Source organism: Neomonachus schauinslandi, chromosome 4 (assembly GCF_002201575.2).
Source record: "Neomonachus schauinslandi chromosome 4, ASM220157v2, whole genome shotgun sequence".
In the NCBI taxonomy this organism is placed as follows: Eukaryota; Metazoa; Chordata; class Mammalia; order Carnivora; family Phocidae; genus Neomonachus; species Neomonachus schauinslandi.
Window position 1 is genome coordinate 97363044 of NC_058406.1, and position 21317 is coordinate 97384360.

Below are 21317 nucleotides of genomic sequence, written 5' to 3' on the forward strand. Positions count from 1 at the left end.
CCGTTTGAGGTCATGCGGTGAGTGAGTGATATAGCACAAGGACTGGGCTAAATAGGGTCAGGGCTCTTTCCACATATCTCCCCCCTTCTCGAAGCGTCATCCACAAACGCTGTCCTATAAGCAGGGGTTAATGGGATCCTCTCAAACAGTCCACTTCAAATGCATTTTATGTTTTATGGCATCCGTATTTTGTACTTATAAGGAGTAGGATGGCTATGAGGAGGTGACATATATGGCCTGAGGAGAGTTTCAAAGACATTGAATTTTTTTCTGTATTTAGGAATATCTCTATGTCTTTAAAAGCTGTGGTCTCAGGAATAATGCCTATCAGAAAATAGTGCAAATCAGAAAACATCCTTCTCTGCCACAATTCTGTATGAATGTTATTATCAGCACAGGGTAGCAGGGAGGAGTGTGCATTCTGGAAGCAAATTACCAGGGATTGGAACTACTGTCCCACCTGCTAGATGTGTGCAACCTTGGGTGAGTACTTATCAGGATGTAGTAATAATGCTTATCTCCTATTTGTTGTGAGTAGTAAATCAGATAATGTATGCCGAGTTATTTAATACAGTGAAGTACACATACGAAGGATTCAAAAGATACCATCATCATCACTTACATAATGCCATTTCCTTAATTTCACTGCCTTAGTATTAAGCCAGCTAACATTTTATTGAATTTATCTAAAGTGTGATAATATGATGCTCTCAGGTAAGGGTTATGGTCTTTTTAATAAAAGCAATTGAGAAAAATCCAACGAAAGAGTGTTAAATTAATGAACAGCCCATTTTATCCAGAACAACCAGCTCTTACCCCCATGAAATAGGAAGGAGGCGGAAAACCTCTTCATTGGTGGTAGGCTTTTAATATTATTGGTGGAATATTGCTGAACTGAATAGACTAGCTTTTATCTATGTATCTGCCTCTCCAAGCATCCCTTCACTTGTCCATTCAAAAACCACTTAGGGAGTACCCTCTTCCGGGAACTGAGCTAAGTACCTGAGGTCACTGTAGTTACTCAACAGGAAAAAGTGTGAGTGGCAAAGTGTTGACTTTCCCAGGGAAGCTGGGACAATATGAACATTCTTGCTCGGGTAGTCAAAGCCCCTGACAAGCAAGACATAATTCCAGAGGGGCTCTGATGCAAGCCATTTAGCCCTATGCCCAAAAAGCTTAGTCACTAAGATTTAGAGTGAAGGACAGGCACTAGGGTTTTAATTCAAGGTAGTATATAAGATCCAGAAGAGGGTAAATTATAACTAAGGAAGGATTAATTAAGCATTAGTGAGGAAGGCACCAAAATGTATGCACTTATATCTTTTAAAGTTAGCCCAAAATATTTGCTTTATTAATATTTTATTTCCAAAAAAAATACACATGTTTTATAATATATATTTGTCCTATGTGTGTACATATAGGAGTTATTAAAGTATAACATACATACATAAAAATGTACACATCGTAACTGTGCAGTTTGAAGAATTACCACAATTTCATCCCACGTAATTACCACCCACACCAAGAACTAGGACTTTATTATCCCTCACAAGTCCCCTCGTGCTCCTAATGGCTACCCCCTCCCTCTGCCCCTGCCTTTCTAATAGCAGAGATCCATTTGCCTGTTTCTGAACTATATATACATGGAATTATACAGAATGTACTGTTTTGTGTCTGGCTCTGTCACTCTACATTATGTTTCTCATATGGACATGTACTCACTCTCCTCAGTCACTAGGAAATAGAAATTAAAGCCACAACAAGATTCCACAATATCAAGTGTTGGTGAGGACATGGAGCACCGGATCTCTCATACACCTCTGGTGAAGAGTAAATTGGTAAATCATTTTGGAAAACTGAATGATAATATCTACTAAAAGTTATTTATTGCCTTCTTTGACATACTCTTTTCCAAAGTGCTTAGTTTTAAGATTTTAGAAAAAAGAATTAAAAGACAGCAAACAAAGCAGAAAGAGGGACGTTAAAAAAGATAAAAGCCAAAATTAATAGGAAAACAATCAGAGAAAGTAAAAAACGTAAACCTGGTTCTTTCAAAACCACTGTTGACCTCATAAACCTGCTTTTTAAGAGGAGACGGAGACACACACACACACACACACACACACACACAGTGCCCAAGATTAGGAATAGATAAAGAGATAACATAAGAAAGAAAATGAATTATAAAGGGATCTTAGCATGAAACAGGCAAGTACATTCAGAAACAGATCCATACACATTTAGATACTTGGTTTCTGATAAAAATGGCACCTGATGAGCAGTGGGGGAAGGGCAGTGGTTTTAAAAAATGGCGCTAGGTCAACTGGAGAGCCACGTGGAACATGTGAATCTTGACCACTATCTTGCACCATACCCAAAATTACTTCTGGATGCTTAATAGATATAAATGTGAAAGGTAAAACAATAAGGCTTCTATAAGATAACCTAGAAAAACATCTTCATGACCTTGGGATAGACAAACACTTCTTAACCAAACAGGTTATAAAAAGCTCCAGTATAACGGAAAAGATGGATTAAATGGACTAGATTGATATTAAGAGCTTCTGCTCATTGAAAGACTTCACTAAGAGAGTGAAAAGCCATAGAGTAGAAGAGATTTTACAATGCATATCACCAAACTGCATCCAAAACATATAAAGAATTCCTACAAATCAAAAAGAGAAAGACAGATAATCCCATTGAAAAATGGACGAAAGACAAAATAACTTTTTTAAAAGATTTTATTTTTTTAAGTAATCTCTACACCCAACGTGGGGCTCAAACTTACCACCCCGAGATCAAGAGTCACGTGCTGTACTGACTGAGCCAGCCAGGTGCCCCGAAATACCTATTTTTGATAAAGAAAGTGAGGAAGGGGGCTAATGCGTTTTTGAGGCAAACACATCCACCATGTGTTTTCTTCATTTAGGCCTTGTGACCACGATTTGGTGGCCGCACACCCATGCCAGGGGAGAGGGACAGAGAGAAAAGGCAGCTGGAACTATAAAAACTAAAGTCGCAAAGGGACAGCTTTGGCTGCGGGCTAAGTTAAAATAGAAATGTTGGCTGGAGTCAGGCGGTTTAAGGGAAATGGAGCAAACATGTCTGCCTCAGAGAAGACGGCTGCTGGCCTACCTCACTCAATGTCTTACTTAAGGTGCCTCCACGACAGATGCTTCCAAGACGTGGTCCGCACAGAAAAGGAAAGACAAAACTCTTCCTGCAACTGACAGCTGCACTCAGAGACTCACCCTCCACTGGTCACAACCAGTATTCTCTTTCCCTAAGACCCCGGTGTGCAAAGACCTCGTACTCTTGGACACGTCAGCAGAAGCTTCACCGAGCAGGAATCCTCCAGGCCAACCCCTGGTAGAATGGCTCAGCCACAGCCCTCTCCCTCGGACACCGTTTGGTTCTCTCAACTACCTGGTGACGTTATCTCCCGGCCCTATAGCTGAGGAAACCGAGGCCCAGGGGGGTGAAACGACTAGGCGAAGAGAGCATAGCCAGTAAGCAGAAGAACCAGGGTTCTACTCTGAGATTTTTCTGCACTCTTTCCATTCGGCCCCATGGAGTGGTTGGGCCGGAACGGTGAGGGGTGAGTGGGTCACGGTAACGCGAGAAATCACATACCTGAAATACCAAAACCGATGATAAGGGCAATGGCTCCAGCCAAAATAATGATGATGCTAATAATGCTATGGAGAGATAGAGAAACAGGAAGTTACTCTTCATTTCACTTGACATGCTGCCTGGCGACTGGGTTTCGTGTGTGTCGTTTGTCAGAACTGCTACTGAAAGCATCTTGACCTCTGTCCGCACCGTAAGCCCCTTCCTAGAAAGAGGTGCCTTAGGCAGGGATTTCAACAATCCCCATCTCCCCGGGTGCTGGAAGAGATGAAAGGAGTGACCCCTTTATCTGACGTCATGTATCATCTCACTGTCCTATTTCCAGATCGGGAAAGACCCCGTACAAAGATGGTTGGGGCAAAACTGATGACATGTCTGGAGTGCTAAGTGCGACTTGAGGGGGACGGGTCCCATACTCAGCCCACACGGAGCATCAATGCCCATCATTGATCTACCTGTCTTGTCTCCTTCCATAGACTTCACACTACACTAAGGACAACAGTCATGTCTTCACCTGTACCCACTTGTCCCTAGTTCCCTGAGCCCTGTAGATCCTCAGTGGGAGTTTGTTTTCTCTTATTAAGAAAGTAATACAGGGTGGCACCTGGGTGGCTCAGTCGTTAAGCGTCTGCCTTCAGCTCAGGTCATGATCTCAGGGTCCTGGGATCGAGCCCCGCATCGGGCTCCCTGCTCGGCGGGAAGCCTGCTTCTCCCTCTCCCACTCCCCCTGCTTGTGTTTCCCCTCTCGCTGTGTCTCTCTCTGTCAAATAAATAAATCTTTAACAACAACAAAAAAGAAAGTAATACAGGGGTGCCTGGGTGGCTCAGTCGGTTAAATGTCTGCCTCCGGCTCAGGTCGTGATCCCAGGGTCCTGGGATCGAGTCCCGCATCGGGCTCCCTGCTCCTCGGGGAGCCTGCTTCTCCCTCTCCCTCTGCCGCTCCCCATGCTGTGCTCTCTCTGTATCAAATAAATAAAATCTTAAAAAAAGTAATACGTATTTCTTACAGAAAGTTTAGAAACTACAAATAAGTTTTAAAAAAGGACAATAAAATAACCTGCAATTCCATCATCCAGACACAACCGTGGTTAGCTTCTTGAGATGTATCCCTGCCCTTTTTCAATGAACAGATTAACAAATGACATTGGGGGGAAAAAAATAAGGAAGTACTGTTTACATTTGCTGAGTGCTAGAATTACTTGGCAGACATGTTGTTCTAGGCACCATTTATGGATGATATCATTTATCTATTCAATAACTTTACGAGGTAAACACATTTATCATCCGCATTTTACAGATGAGGAAATGACACAGGGAGATTAAGCATCTTCCCTCAGTGCACATTGTTGGTCAGTGGCCGAGCTGGGAATGGCATCTGTCTCTGGAATCTGCACTCGTCTACTCCCCACAGGCTCCTCGAGCGGCACCAGCTTTAGCTGCTGAGAGTGACTCAGGCGGAACGGAAGGCCCAGGTTGGCGCTGGTGTGTTGGCAGAGCGGCTCCTGGGAAGCTGGCCCATTGCTGCCCGCCCTTGTGCACAAGTCGTCAGGCAGGTGTCCTGGGCCACACTCTCTCCTCGCTGGCAATTCACACAGTCCCCACGCCCACACTGATGTTACTCAATAGCAGGACAAAAGAGAGGCACAGGGAGGCAAAGAATGGTGCCACAGAGAGAACAGGGAAGCGCGGGACGTTTGCCTTTCTGCCCTGAATAGGCTCATTGTACCCAGCTCCCCCTGGCTCAGGGATGGGCCCACCGGAGAGAAACAACAGACGTACAAGAAACCATTTGAGTAAACAGTTTCCCTGGAGGTCAAGCCCTCGTGAGGTGCAGCTGTGGGGGCAGCAAGTGAATAAGCCAAATGATGCTTCTAATAATTGGGTATCTGCCATTGATTCTAAGAGGAGACCACATTGGACAACTTGCCCCTCTCTCTACGCCTCGGGACAGCCTTGGTTCTCACTGCTCTGAGTGTGGGAAAACAGCTACACAATCTCAGCAAGAGGCACGGACTGCTGAGCCAGAGAGCGGACTTGACTGTGGGACCTGGGGTCTCACTTACCTTCAATTACTTCATGTCTCTGAGACTCGGTTTCTTTATCTTTAAAATGGGAATAAGAGTAATTCCTGCTTTACCTGCTCTAAAGGTGTTAGGGATTGTGTCCGCCCCCACCCCCCAAAGTAACATTTTGAAGTCCAAACCCCGAGTCCTTCAGAATGTCCCTTGATTTGGAAATAGGGTCTTTGTAGATGTAATTCGTTCGATGAGGTCATACCAGAGTAGGGTGGGCCCCTAGTCCAATAGGACTAGTGTCCTTATAAAAAGGGGAAATTTAGCCACAGACATGCACACACACCCAGGAAAACACTACATGAAGATGAATGCAGAGATTATAAGCCAAGGAACATCAAAGATGGAGCACAAACCACCAGGAGCTGGAGGGGAGGCCTGGAGCAGACGCCCCCTCATCCTCTGAAGGAAGTGACCCTGCCGACGAGTGGAGTACTCATCTCTGGAGCTGTGAGAGAGCACGTTTCTGCTGGTTAGGCCATCCAGTCAGTGGGTCTTTGTTACAGCGGCCCGAACAAACTAATATAAAAGGGTTGTTTTCAGATCAAAGTAGACAGCGGTGGGTGGCATACTCCATAAAGGGCCATTCACATATTGCTTTTTACCATAAAAAAGTTTACCTGCAGCTCTTTGCTGTACCTTTGTTATTAAAAGCTATGACTTGGGGGCTCCTGGGTGGCTCAGTCAGTTAAGCGTCTGCCTTTGGCTCAGGTCATGATCCCGGGGTCCTGGGATTGAGCCCCACATCGGGCTCCCTGCTCAGCGGGGAGCCTGCTTCTCCTTCTGCCTCCCACTCTCCCTGCTTGTGCTCTCTCTCTCTCTCTCTCTCTGACAGATAAATAAATAAAATCTTAAAAAAAAAAAAAAAGCTATGACTTAATCCTGGGGACTAGCCCAACTGGTAATAATAGCAACATTATAGTATTTTGATACATCAAAAATACCATGCACCAGGCTCCGGGCTGGTGTCCAGTGAGCATTTTCCCCTTTATCAAGTCCTGCTGAGTAGCTCCTTCATTTCTCTCACACCTCTTCATTTCTGTCTTCACTGTCCCCGGTCACCACTGCGTCTCCCCAGCATCTTTCCGGTGCCCTCCTCACAGTTTCCCCTGTTTGCAGTCCGGGGTTTCTATACAGGAGCGGCCGAGGGGAGACAACCCAGTGGCAAGTGGGAGCTGGGGTGATGAGGGGGACAGTGGACATGCTGAGGTCCCGAGCGTGGCTCCCGGACCGAGCCCGCGTGGGTTTGAGCCCTGGCGCCATCGCCTCTAGATATGTGACTTCAAGTTCCCATTCCTTCTTGTTCAGATTAAATGAGTTACCGCGGCATTACCACGAGTTCGGTGATTTCTAAAATCACTTCGAATAGCGCCTGGCACCCGGGAAGCTTCAGTAAGTCCTAGCTATTCCGGTTCTTATTTTTCTGCTGCAGTGATGTAACCAACACGCTTCTAAGTTAGAATGTATGTTTCCTTGGTGGTGCCCATGGGAGCCGGTGTGGGGGTGAGCCCCTCGGCTCAGCTACTGGGCTCTTTGTAAGAATGATTACCAGACTGTAATGGAGTCATCATAGTCCTCTGCTTAAAACTTTGAGCACCTTGGCATCTCCCCCATGGGAGATTCACTCTTTGATGTGGCCCACATGGCCTTTCAAAGGGGGTACCTTGCCTTCTCCCCAGTCTTTGCCTCTCCGCACATTTCCCCTCGAAGATTGCAGACCCCCCCGCCCCCCGGCCACAGGCCCTCCCTTATGCCATCCTCTGCCCTCTCTCAGGCAAAGCAAAGACAACGGAATGGATACCTGGCCGCTCACCGACAGGAAGGGGACGGTGGGGCTTGTGTGTACCCATCAGAGTGGCCGAGCCCAGCTCCGTCACCCGCAGACCCACATGTTCCCCCAATTGTGGAAGCAGAACCCTCCTGGCTATCAGCGATTTCTCTTAGCGGCAATCACCTCGAGGTTTGCTTCGGAGCTGCCGATCCCTTGGGAAATAGCTCACCCTCCAGAGCCTCGGAGAGAGAAGCAGAAACTCTCAGAGCAGCCAAATTACCTAGTTCCTGCCTGCTGCTTATTAATTTTTTAAAAAGTTGAGTGAAATCATCACATAAGGTGTTCTTACATTGCTTTTTGGTTTTTACTTTTCCAGCATAATTTCCGATAACGATGCTGCAGGAAATTTTTAATGCTAAGCTGTCTTTTAACCACTGCATTGGAATTCACAGTGCACATTTGTTAGACACTCCTTACAAAGGGGCCCAGATGAAAACCAATGCTTTTGGAGGATTTGTTCATTTAGGAAACATTTATTATTTATTGTGTGGAAGATATTGCGGGGAGGACATTGTAGAGATGAAGTGCCTGCCCTCAAGCAGCTTTTCTTTTTTAAAGACTTTATTTATTGGAGAGAGAGAAAGAGAGAGAGACAATGAGCAGGGGGGAGGGGCAGAGGGAGAGGGAGAAGCCGACTCCCCACTGAGCCGAGAACCTGATGTGGGACTCGATCCCAGGACCCTGAGATCATGACCTGAGCCGAAGGCAGACGCTTAACTGACTGAGCCACCCAGGCGCCCCCCGCCCCAAGGAGCTTATAGTGTAACTGAGGTAAAACACACACACATGCACGTACAACATACACAGACACACACAAACACACACACACACACACACACACTGTAATAACACAAGACACGTGTGGTCAGGGCTTCAGTAAAGAGAGGAACAAAATCTCACAGGAATTCTAGGGAGTAGGGTGTATTTTAAATCTGAGGGAGGGCGCCTAGGTGGCTCAGTTGGTTAAGCAACTGCCTTCAGCTCAGGTCATGATCCTGGAGTCCCAGGATCGAGTCCCTCATCGGGCTCCCTGCTCCGCAGGAAGTCTGCTTCTCCCTCTGACGCTCCCCCCTCTCATGCTCTCTCTGTCTCTCATTCTCTCTCTCAAATAAATAAAAAATCTTTTAAAAAAATAAATAAATCTGAGGGAAACAAGGGGGCACCTGGGTGGCTCAGATGGTTAAATCTGAGAGAAACAGGGAGAATCGAAGTGTATTTCCATGAACAAATTTCAAATAAAGTAAAGAGAAAGGCTTCACTGAGAAATATATTTGGCCAATTCATGCTGCTACATGCTCTCTAAGGCAGAAACCCGAAGAAAAGTGCTATTTCTGTTGCACGGACAGGGTTAGGACCCAAGCATCATGTGCAGGGCTCTGGGCTGGGAGAAGGGGCTTTCAGGGGCTGCAGGACTCAGAGCCTTGCAGGGGACAGACTTGGATTCTGCCAAACATGTAGTATGGACTACCCGAGGATGGTAGTTTTCTCACATGTCTTTGCTTCTGCTGCCACCGCCTTGAAAGAAATTAGGCATTTCTGTGAAGACATGATATGTGGGTTCCAGAAAAGGCTCACACTGTACCAAATCACACAACACAGGAGCAAGGCTTATGGGGAAAAACAGGGTTAAGGGCAGACCACTTACAACCTAGGTGACTTCGTTATCGATCTACTAACAGAAATACTACTTGGTATGTGGGGAGATAACTCTGACAGCCAAAGCGGGCAGCTCAGTAGGGCCAGAAGCTGCTTCAGGGGCTATTAAAAATGCACAGAAACAATTGAGCAGACACAGACTGAGGGTGCTGTGCGCCAGTGAGTTTTCTGGAAAGATGGGTACATGGGGAGGGGAGCCTAGGACGTGCCTCTTTGGGGAGGGAGCTCCAAGGGCAGGTATTTATTTAAAATTAAAAAAAAAATAAAAGCGCCAAACAAACCTGAAAGCCACACCAAGCCACAAAATTCCCATGTGGCAAGAGGCCACAAGTTCAGAAGGCTCCCCTCATCCCCACCCCTGCGTATGAGCTCTAGCTCCGTTTCCAAAAACAAGGGATTTCTGGATCTGCTACGCAGTGTGTAAAGCACTCATTCTGGAAGACATAAGCGCTCTTTGTTTTATCCAAACATTAATGGTTTCTATGTTCTCTAATTTCTGCCTCCTTCCCAAATACTGACAGAACCGAGAGATGCCACATTCCTTAAGATCATCAGCTTACCTCCACTTGAATAAATGATAAATGATTAAGACTCTGAAAAGTAGATTAAGTTAACACACATATGATTAATCTGAATAAATTATACTTTTAAATTAAATATACCAACCAGAATATTTGAGTAAATCAAGTAAATATTTGAATAAATCGAACATATTACTTTGTTCATAAACTAACCAAGCGACTGAGTTTATAAAGAACACTGAAATTGAAGACATTTATTTCAGCCTATCCAAAACATTTCTCTCTTTTTTCCCCCCATTAAAGGTGAAAAGGAATTATTTTTAAATACTATGTGGAACAGAGCATTGGGCTTTAAGGTAAAATTATCTATCTTTTAGATATCGATTAGTACAGGTTTTAAGTTTCTGAGAGGCTTAGATTATTGTCCCCTCAAACACTTTTTCCCCATCTCTACAGTCCCCTGCTTTATCTCTTTATATTGGTAAAATCAAGGCCGGTATTGATCTAGGGAACTGCGAGCATGAGCATTTGTGAGTGGTAAATGGAAGGTCAGGAAGCAATTGGCAAAGAGGAGACTGCTACGTGAGCTTCAGCAGTGGGTGTGGGGTGGGGGGCGCCTTCTGGGCAGCCCTGCCCTGTCCACACTGCTCTCATGGTGGTGGACAGCATGGCTTTCTGTTTGGGAAAGACATTTTAGAAAATTGCATGGGAGATACGTGGGTGCTTTTGAGTATCAGGTTGAGGCACCTTGTCTTCCTTTAAGATGCCACTAAGAATCATGACACGGTATTATGGGGGTCCTCCAGAGCACAGTCCCCAGGATTACATCCTACCTGGGCCTCAATGCCACAAAACCAGGGAGACACAACCAGCAAATGGATTACATCTCGCATGCCAGCTTCTTCTGAATGATCGATAGTAATGGCCTCGGATATTGCGTTGGAGAAGATTGCAAGGCTGCCTCCGGGCTCAGCAGCAGAGAGTACCATTCATGATGAGTGACTTCTGAGTGAGCATGGAGGCCCCGTGAGTGCCATCTCTGGGCTAGCAGCAACACAGGAAAGGGGGCTTCAACTAGCCACTAGCCACCAACTACCAGAGTCTTAGGCTAAGTTTATCCAAGAGTAATGACAGTAAAATGGTGGACACTCGTCTGTGTGTGTTTTTGGCCCGCACTTTAAGAAGAACACTGATGCACGTGTTTGTTTAGGACAGGGTTTCTCCGGCTCAGCCCTATTGACCATCTGGGCCAGATAATTCTTTGCGGCTGGGGGCTGTCCTGTGCATTGTAGGATCTTTAGCAGCATCCCTGGCCTCTCGATGCCGACAGTCGTCCTGCCCTTCTGTGACAACCTAAAATGTCTCCAGACATGTCACTCCGGTTGAGAACCACCGATCTAAGAGAAGTGGGACCAGCAATGGTGTTGTGATTAGAAGACATTGCCTTTGAAGAGGTGTTGAAGGAACCGGGGTCGTTTAATTTAGAGGAGTCGAAATATAGTGACGATCATGTCAGAAATTGAAAGGTGCCATATGGGCCTATTATTCTCTATCACTGGAAGAAACAAAGGCAATAGGTCAAAGTTCTAGGAGGTGAGATTGAGATTCGGTATACAGAGAAACTTTCCGGCAGAGCTCCCTGGTCCTGGCCTGAGACTGCAGAGTTTCCCGTCACGGGACATGTGAGCACAAGCAGGGGCTGAGTAACTACTTAGGGACAGAAGTGGGGAAGGAAGTTTGGGGGCACCAGATAGGGGTTGGGAGAGTTTTGAAAGTCCCTTTCAAAAAGTGAAAGGATTCCATAACTCGATGTTCCTCAGGATTTGCTCTGGCCCTTCCCCTGCCTCAGTTGTACATTCTGTCTATGCCTCCTAAAGCCTTTATTAATAACATAACAATGATAGCTAATACTTCCCGAGGGCATGGCGTCATTTATCTCACTTAATCCCCACAACGACCCTACGAGATGGGTACTATGATCTTTCTTTTTAGTGTTAAGGAACTTATCCAAGGGCTCACCCCTAGATTATTGAATTATAGCAGGATTAGACTTGGGTCTAATACTCCATCACCCATGGCCTTAATTATTACACTGTATGTTATATAAATCGAAAGTTTTCTAAACCCCGGGGTTCAAGTCAGTTCCAGGCTCATGTTTTGTGTCCAGTTGTAACCTCTGGACAGACACCATGCCCTATCTTCCATAGATGGAAGAAGTTCACCTCTCTAGGTGGTATCTTTGGTTTGAGACTCTGGAAGGAAAGCCGAAAGGCGGAGTAGTAACAGGTGGAAAAATGCAGAACGGGAACAGACAGACACCCTTCCCTAAACAATATTTGAGTTTGCAGCAAACCATTCTATTTTAGTCTTCGGCCCGTTCTATTTATACCTGCCCCCTGATTGCCCATGAAGCACACACGAGCATTTCATCGGCCTTGTGCACACTGTTTCCCAGTGATGCAAGCAGAGCGAGACAAAAGTCAGGATAAGGTTGATTGCTAGTCTTTCCCTAATCATACCTGTGTTTCCCATTCCTCCCTATTCTCACTGCAGAGCAAAGAAAAACGTTTCCAGAAGATGTCTCCAGCCATATAACCGATCCCATTGTGTTTAATAACAGACACACTGCAGACAGTTTATGAACCTCCCATGAAGGGTCTGTAATGTCAGAAAAAGCAGGTAGCCCTTGAGCAGTCTGTGTGGGCTCAACTGAAACAGCCTAATTGTAAGTCTTCCAAACCAAAGCCTGGGAGAGATTTCCAGGGGCGCTCACGGCACCTGTGGTGAGGTTGGGCCGCTAATAAGCACATCCTTGTCATGATGGGTGGTGGTTTTTTTGGCTGCTCTTCTCGCATGCATGGCCTCCTTCCCAGTGCTCCAGCCCGGTCCAGAGGAGGGCAGGAGCACTGCTCGGTGACAGCCTGGTCACTTCTAGAATGGATGGAACAAAGAGAAGGTGCTGCTGTACCTCTCGCCTTATCAGCTCCACGGAGAACCCGGCGTTCTTTTCCTAACGAAGCCTTGATGGGAGCAGGGGGCTTGTATAATTGAGTGACGCTGCAATTCATCCTATACCTATGTCCACATTAAGCACTACTGTCTCCACAGGATCGCTGTTAGGGTCACAGAAACAAACTACGCTTTGTACAGATATTAGTTATTGTTCTTAAATTATTAATGTTCATTCTTATTTTTAGACCTTCTCAGTATCCTTCAATTTAAGTGGCTTCTCATTGCTTGTAGATCAAAGTTCAAATTTTGCTTAGAATCTGAGACCATCATGAAAGGCCCCATATTATCTATGTGACCCTTCTCCCCTTCTGGAGCTGTGAATTCTTAGCAAAATGATCTGTGCATTGCCCTCCGTTGCCCTCTGCCTATAACATTCTTCTGCCACTTCTCTGGCTATGAAAGGCGGGACCCATTCAAAGCCCGGCTCAGCTCTGCCTTTTCTGACACCTTTCCTGAAGGCCCAGCCCAGAGTGGGCTCTCCTTTCTCTTTCCTTAGTGGATTTCAGGGGGTGAGGCAGGAAGGGGAACCACAGGGGGCAGGGCCCAAGAGAGGGGAGGAGGGCCAGGCACTGGGGTTTAGGATGGGGGCTAGGACACAGGAGATGGAACTGAGAAGCTGGATGGGGGAGGACAGGACAGTCTCCCTCTGGGGTGAGTACGTTTCCCATAAGCCTTTTTCCCCATCAGTCATGGTGACCTGGGCTCTGGCATATGGATGGCCCACGGAGCAAATGACCTGGAGTCTAGATTACCTTTGCAACACCCGAAAGCCACAGTGACTGTGGCGACTTTTCATTCCTTTCTTGCCTTCAGGAAAGCCACACTGTCACAAAAGAGATTCAGAGAAGTGCTTGGGCTGTCCTCTCAGAAAGCCTAGTCCTGGGATCAGCTCATTGTTTATTCATTAAGAAAGCTGGAAACAAGTCTATCTGTCACCCTCAGAACTTTACTGGAGCACATATATACCTGTCAGGTGGTCTGACGCCCCTGTGTTCTGAAATGGGATACAGTGTCATATTTGTACACCCCTAAGGCATCTGTCATTCACTCTATCTCAGTCATAGCAGGAAAGCTCCCCAGTGAAAGGCAGACCAGTGTATCCCGGAAACCAAAAGGGATATGCTGTTCCATCTTCCTAAAGTCCAACCCTGAGTTCCACCACAAAACCTCACCTGCTAGGACGCACATTCTCATTGTGTAGACGTGGGCATGGTTCTGCAGGTGTGGATGTAGGAAGCTCGGGAGGATGGACGTGTGGCAGTTAGACAGCCTGGCCCGTTCCTTGAGGGCCCGGCCTGTTGGAGCCACGCTCCTCAGCCACAGACCTGGGCTGCTCACACCAAGGATGGGAGTGGAGACAAATCCTGTCCTCGGATCCATCCTTGAGTTAAACTCCTCTGTGAGAGAAAGACAACTCTCATATGATCTCACTGATATGTGGAATTTAAGAAACAAAACAGAGGAACACAGGGGAAGAGAAGAAAAAAATAAAACAAGACAAAACCAGAGAGGGAGACAAGCCATGAGAGACTCTTAACTCTAGGAAACAAGCTGAGGGTTGCTGGAGGGGTGGGGGAGGGGGGGAGGGGTAACTGGGTGATAGACATTAAGGACAGAGGGTGATGTAATGAGCACTGGGTATTATATAAGACTGATGAATCACTGACCTCTACCTCTGAAACCAATAATACATTATATGTTAATTAATTGAATTAAAAAAAGTGAAAATCCTCTGTGAGCGTAACCCATGGCTGGCCCAGGGTTTGGCAGTAACCCAGGGATTAATCGATAACAGGGCTACTAGGAAACACAAAATTTCTGTTTTATCTTTTGGTGTAGACTTCTACATATTCAAATACCGTATTTTAGTAAAAGCTTAAAATTTAAATCTAAATATAAAATATTGATTTGAGCATAAAAAGTAAAGAATGTATATGAATTCTGGAAAGTTTAAACAGTTCGAACACAAATACAAGCTCAAGAAGAATTTACATAAATGTTGGATACTTCATTCCATTTCTTGCCCCATTTCTGGCCCCCTACCTCCGTGTTTCAACTGTTCTAAACTACTCTGGGCCCCTAAAGATGTCAGGCTGTTTCTTGCCTCCGTGTTTTATTCCTGCTATTCTCCCAGTTCTTAGAACATGGTAGGGACTTAATAAACGTTTGTTGAATAAATGCTTCGCCTTAGAGAATGCTTCTCTCAGAGTATCGAGCGTGTAGTATTTAAAAGTTGTTGAATTAATGAATAAATCAAATATCCATGCTGTGTTACTAAGGGAAACTAATGCAGTCTTAACTTTCGAACAGCCTTTTATGGGAGAAATTATCATTTATATTCCTCTCTAAAGGAAGATAATCTTTTTAAAAATTAGGGTCTATGAAATCTTGCTGGTGCCATGAATTCTAACACACTGCCTGGGAGGGCAGGAAATAGGAGAAGACCTAGTTGGCAGGAGTGGGGGTCGAGGGGACAGGAAGTGAACCTGGAGATGGAATTAATTGATCACTGCTGTGCTTGATCACTTGTTAAACTTGGGTCCTTTCAGTCATTTCTCTCCACCAGTGATTTACAAAATAGAGGTGTCCCTCCACAAGAAAAAGGAACTCATTGGGGAATGGAAAATTTAAATTTCCAGCAACAGTGGATATAAATATCCTTTAAAAATAACAATCTTGCTTTAAAAATGCTCTACATGCTGAATCAAACCCAAAACCGCACACACGTTTTTTGAACACTGGTTTTGCTGGCAGGAGCGTAGGAGAGGTTTGCAGAGGCTAAAACGAAAGAGACTCATGAATCCAGACAGGTAGGGGCAGCACGTGGTGGTTTCTATGCCGTCTAGTGGCCAAAAGCTTCCATCTTAAGAGCCATGCTGAAGACGGAGGCAAAGCTAAGGGGCCACGCAAGCTGGGGGCTCTGAATTAGAGACTCACATAATCCAGGACCCCCCACTCCTCCAAAGGGCGACCACCTCATCTGGTCTTGGTTTCGGGGGACGAGAAGGCAGCACTACCCTGAGATGGTGTGTATACCTGCCAGTTGTCACACAGGTCTGAGGCCTGATTTCACGAGGCCTCTGGTTCCAAAGGCACCTAAACTAAGAATCAAGTGGAAAGGGTTCCTCGTTGCTAATGGGCTAATAAAGCAAAAACAAACCTTCTCTGAAGACATACGCTCTCAATCCAAGCCTCAACGGATTTCAGCAGGTGAAATTTCCTGGACTATATAAGCTCATAATAAAAAATCACAAGGAAAAAGGTACCGTGAACAAGAATTGGTAGAAACAAGCAGCAGATTTGGAATGAAAAGACTTCAGATACTGAAACCACGGAGTACAGAATATAAAATAAGACTTTTCAATGTGTTCAAATGAAGGAAGGAGAGAATGGGAAGCTTGAGGAAGGAGCAAAAGACGCAATCTGACCGGATAAAGGTTTGAAAGACAACTAAACAGAACGTCTAGAAATGGAAAATAAATCATTGAAACTTAAAGCTCTGGGGCAAATTCAGTTACAACTGTATACAACTGGAAGGAAGACTCGGTTAAGCAGAAATAAGAGCTGAAGAATTACACATGATGTGGTATAGAGAAACAAAGAGATGAAAAATATGAAAAAGAGGTAAGACACACCAAGGCCAAAATGAGAAATTTTAATATAATATCAGAGGTAAAGAATGTGAGAGAGAGAGAGAGAGAGAGAGAGAGGCAATATCCGAAGAGAAAAAGACCAAGTATTTTTTAGTATTTATGAAAGATCCCAATTTTCAGATTCAGGAAGCTCAGTGAATCTCAAGTAGGGTAAATGAAAGCTACAAGACACTCCATAACGCAGCTGATGAGCAAAGACCAAAACGATCTTAAAAACGGTAAGAGAGAAGACAGATTACCCAGAAAGGAATGACAAACTAATAGCTTGCTTTCTAAAGTCACAAGGGATGTCAGAAAAAAATGATGGAATGATATCTTCAGAGTGCTAAGAGAACAGGAAATGCGAGATATGAAGCATAGTTCTAGTGCCCAGCAGGGATCGCAGACACAGATATGATATAGAGAGAATATGGCACCCAACATGAAGCCTTCATGCCCCCTGACAGACTACTAGATGATGCTACAAGAACTGAAAAGTAAGATTTATACCTCCACTACGGGGAAGACTCAGTCTTAATGGTCATCCAGAAAATTCGTTTCAGGTAATATTGAACAAGTTAGAGAAACAAGTGACAGACCGAGCTTTGCTGTCCAGGGGTCCAAGCTATCAGAACTTCAAGAGATGGGCGAAAGCAAACTCTATTGGGCAACCCCTAAAGCCCAGGCAGCCCTGGGCTCTTCATGAGCATGACCTTGCAGCATTAGCACAGCTGAAGTGGCAACCTGTCCCTCCCACCCCTGACCAACACTCACAATGGGACCAGAGATCAAAGTTAAGTTTCAGTTTGTCCTCCAATCAGGGAAACTGGAGGGAAGTGGTTTTAATTTTAACTCGTGTATATGTTTTTTTGTGTGTGAGTGTTAAGGTTTCGTAATTTTTTGTACTTTGGATTACCTGCTGGTTGGTGGGGCACTAGTGGGTACCACTACCATCTTTCTAATGCTCTGAAACTCGAGGGAGAAATAGTTGAAGGCCAGGGAGGGAACTACCTTCTTCACTTGGTGCCTTTCTTCGTTGTGTATATAACACCTGTAGGATAATGCCTGGTATGTAGCAAAGGCTCTAAAAATATTATATTCCTTTCCTCTCCCAAGAGGCCAAGGCCCATGTGAAGAAGCAGGGTGATGGTGGATACAAACTGTGTTGTTCTCCAGGCCAAAGGGGTGGAGGGTGGAATCAGGAGAGGAAGGTCTCCTGAGGAGACAGTTAGAAGCAGATTCTGTCGAGTACCAAGAATCCTACCAGGCCTGGGGGAAACGCCTCCCCGATTTTCCCTTGGTCTAGAAACTGATGAACTTTGTTTCTCACTAGTCTGGATGGAGATGAGAAAAGGAAGTAATGCCAAAGTTCTTAAAGCTGCCCCAGCCACATCTATCTTGACTTAGATTTCAGAAGTCAAGATAAGAAACTAGCCTTGTTAGTTTCATATTTACAATGGCTTCTTAGTTTTTTCCCCCTTTTCTAGGCATATCTTAGCCAAACCAAGGACAGAAACAATCTGTCACATTTCAGTCAAATTCCGGTGGCCACCAGAGCTGAGAAACCCAGGATGGCCGCAGGGATGGGGCAACGTAGACCGGGGGCCCGGAAGACAAGAGGCAGGGATGACTGGTGGGGATGTTGGAACCTCTCCATCCGGCCAGGTTTCTTACTACCCAGTGAAAGCCAGCCCCATTCTCCCAAAGGAGGTTTCCAGGGCCTGCCAGAGGAGTCAGACTCTAACAGGGTGGGGGAATCCCCTGGGCATGGAATGCTGCTTCACTACTCCAAAATGGTCTCTGGTTGGGGGGAGTGATCCTTCCAAAAATGGGAACGGTGGTTTGACATGTGTGAGAGGTCTGAAAGGGGTAGTTTAGATTCATAACTACTTGAATTTCTGGGCTCTGTCAATGGCTCGGAGGGACAATAGGTAACATAACTAAAAGTATAACAGGCCTGTGGACATGTGGCCATGGTAGGTTCCTCTCCGTGTGGGAGGTGGATTGGACCTGTTTGGACAGCTGGGTGGGGCATCTCTAGGGTTCTGGGCTCGGCAGCATAAAGTTCAGTTGAGGCCCTAACTGGTCACAGCACACTTGTCCCCTGCCTCAGCAGTCTTAGAAGAGTAAGCTCATTCTTAGCTGTTCAGTATTTTCCTGACAGTTGTGTAAGGCCAGGTTTTGGGTTGGGGTTAGGGGCTGAGAAAGTGCAATGAGCTATTTATTACAAAGGAAAAGAAGGAAATTGGAGGGGAGATAACGTGCAGAGAATGAGAAGGAAGCTAAGTGTCCCCTTATTTTCCCTTTCCACTCCTAATAGCCGGGGCTGTGTTTGGGCAGATGTGTCCTCCGCGTTCACGGATGCCACGGAGCCGGGGACACAGAGTGACACGCATCGGAGTCGCCTTGGACCCAGAACCGGCCCTGTGTCTATACATTCTCGAGGCAGATTCAGAGAGGATTACTATTTAGCTGCTAAGATTTCCGGGCCTCCTTTCAAATACTTAGAAAAGGACCCTTTTCCTAGCCACATTAACCAATTATACACTATTCCCGCAAACCTGTAATCTTTCCATTTCCCCAGGCACTTGGGCAACGAGGGGGCACCTCAGTAGCTTTTGTTCTGAAGCATGAAGTTCCCAGGAAGACACCATATTCTTTGAGCTCCCTTGTAAGCCACATGGACTCCTCATTCTTCGGCTTATGGCCTTCCTCCAGATAATGTTTGAGGGAAAGCGGCAACAATATGTATCAGAAGCTGTCTCCGTGTCCTCGCTGTCCCCAGTATGTGTTTCTATCCCGATGCTTGTCACATCAAATTGAGATGATCTGTTTGCACATTTGTGTCTCCCCTGGTCTCCTCTAAACTTCTCAATAACAGGCACTGTCCCTTTTCCTTTTTGCGTAATAGGATGTTAAGTTTAAAATTTCAGCGGGGGTTCCAAGATACAATAGATGCTGCATACCAAAGCAAGATCCCACGCCACTGTGCAGATTTTTAAAAGGGGATCTTTGACAGCCAGGCCCATGATTCCGAGACACCTCAATCAGATGAAGGATATAACAGGGGCTCAGAGTAGGGAGAGAAGATTTGTGAGGTTGTTTCTGAGAATATAACTCCTCCCCGTCACCGATGCACAAAGCACAAAGTTGGCGTGTGCTGGTGACACCATGTGCTAGACCCTAAATCATGCTGGAGAAATTTAATGTGGTCTAGAACAGGTCAGTGAGAGAGAAAGAGACAGAGACGGGGGTTCAGGTGGGGGGGATGGGGGACAGAAGGAACAAAGGGCTGCATTTGGAGGTCATTTGCCCTTGTATGAGGCAAGGAATACAGGAGTTTGTCCAACAGGCCAGATATCCTCAAGTCATGGCGAGTCCTCACCAGTAGGAATACCAGGGGGAGGGGACTTGAGCGTTGAGTCATGTGAGAAGTGCACCTTCCCAGGACCGGGGGCTGAGGAGAGGCCAAGTTTTCATCGGATCCTTCGGAAGTTTTGTCATGTATTTCCCTACTGAATGCACTTTAAAAGGTCAGAGAGAGATAAAAATAAAATTTTGCTTTGATTAGAACCTACTGGTCATGCTGAATCAATATATCAGTCACATTTATTCCCCTGAGTGTCAGACATAGTTCCTGACTCATCCTAGGCATTTGATAAATACCAAACCGAGCTGATCTGATTTTGGAACATATTCTTCTTCTACTGAGCCAAAATATGTCCACAAGGCAGCCCAACTGAATGGCAGTCCATATTTTATTTCAGGGTTCTCTCTCCTCAAATAACCTTTTTGGAAAGATTTTATATGAATAATTAAAATGAGTAGCTAAATATAAATACACATTTAGAAATCAGCTCCTCATTGTTATGCATAAGTATTGTCTAGCTCCAGAGACACGATCTTTTTTTTTTTAAGTAGGCTCCCCATGGAGCCTCACACGGGGCTCAATCTCATGACTCTGAGATCAAGACCTGAGCCGAGATCAAGAGTCAGACACTTCACTGACTGAGCCACCCAGGTGCGCCTAAAGACATGATCTCATTATAACCTATGGAAAGCCCAAATATCCTGTGGTCTAGTTTTTGACAGTGCCACTATCAAAGAAATACCACCCCAAAAAATCCTCTTTTGCAACTTCTATCCTTCTTATGAGCTTACCCAAGCTTTTCCTTCTTGAAATTTCCCCAGAGCTCTCTCTGAAGTCCACTCCCTGGTTTCTTCTCCCCATAACTTTAAGTCCATCCTCACCAGCAAATCCTCTCTCCTCTCTCTTAGACCTTTCCCAGTGTTCTCTGCTTGGCTTACTCCATTGAATTCATCATTATGAGCTGGAGGGTGGGGAGATTTAGCAGAAAACACCCAAGATTTTCCTGAGGGGTTGGGTAGAGAAGGAAGGGGCTGTGAATATTTCATTGTTTCCTCTGTCACTCCATATAAGAGACTCGGCAAAGGGCAATCCTGGGAGTAAGGGGAAGAGGTGACCCTCTGTTTTACTACCTCTGGGGTTTCACTACTCCACAATCTCTCCCATCAGTAGCTTGATAATCAAGTGAAATCCTATAAGAAATTTAGCCCTTTGGTTTTGTTACTGATTAAAATATGTAGTATAATATTTTATCTCATTAGTCACTGAGACCTGGGTGTAAATGAGTGTATTAGTTACTTTACTGAGAGTAGGGATGGTGGGTAAATTAAGGAGGCTAAGGCATGAAAAAGAAAGCCTTGGAAATGGGGAAAAGTGGGAACATTAGATGGAAAATTTGCCATTTTCTTTATCAAAACATTGGCAAGGGGTTAGTGCTGCTCCTGGAAAAGGCCTAGGCAGACACTATTATTTTGGGAAGTCTAGATGGCTGGTAGGGGTGTGAGTGGGTGCAAACTTTAGGGTTAGGAGAGGGGGACAATTTGTCCATGTGCATCAGAAGGCTTACAATGTACCTAGCAAGCTTCCAACCAGTAA

The 21317-nt window shown here is 45.4% G+C and overlaps 1 protein-coding gene across 1 annotated transcript in view; it reads right to left on the reverse strand.

Moving 5' to 3' along the window:
• Positions 1–21317, reverse strand: part of VTCN1 (V-set domain containing T cell activation inhibitor 1) — a 51537-nt gene that overhangs the window by 16292 nt on the left and 13928 nt on the right. Inside the window, exon 2 of the mRNA XM_021690157.2 lies at positions 3634–3698. Within this exon, the coding sequence (XP_021545832.2) occupies positions 3634–3698 (65 nt within the window). The remainder of the gene's footprint in view (positions 1–3633; positions 3699–21317) is intronic.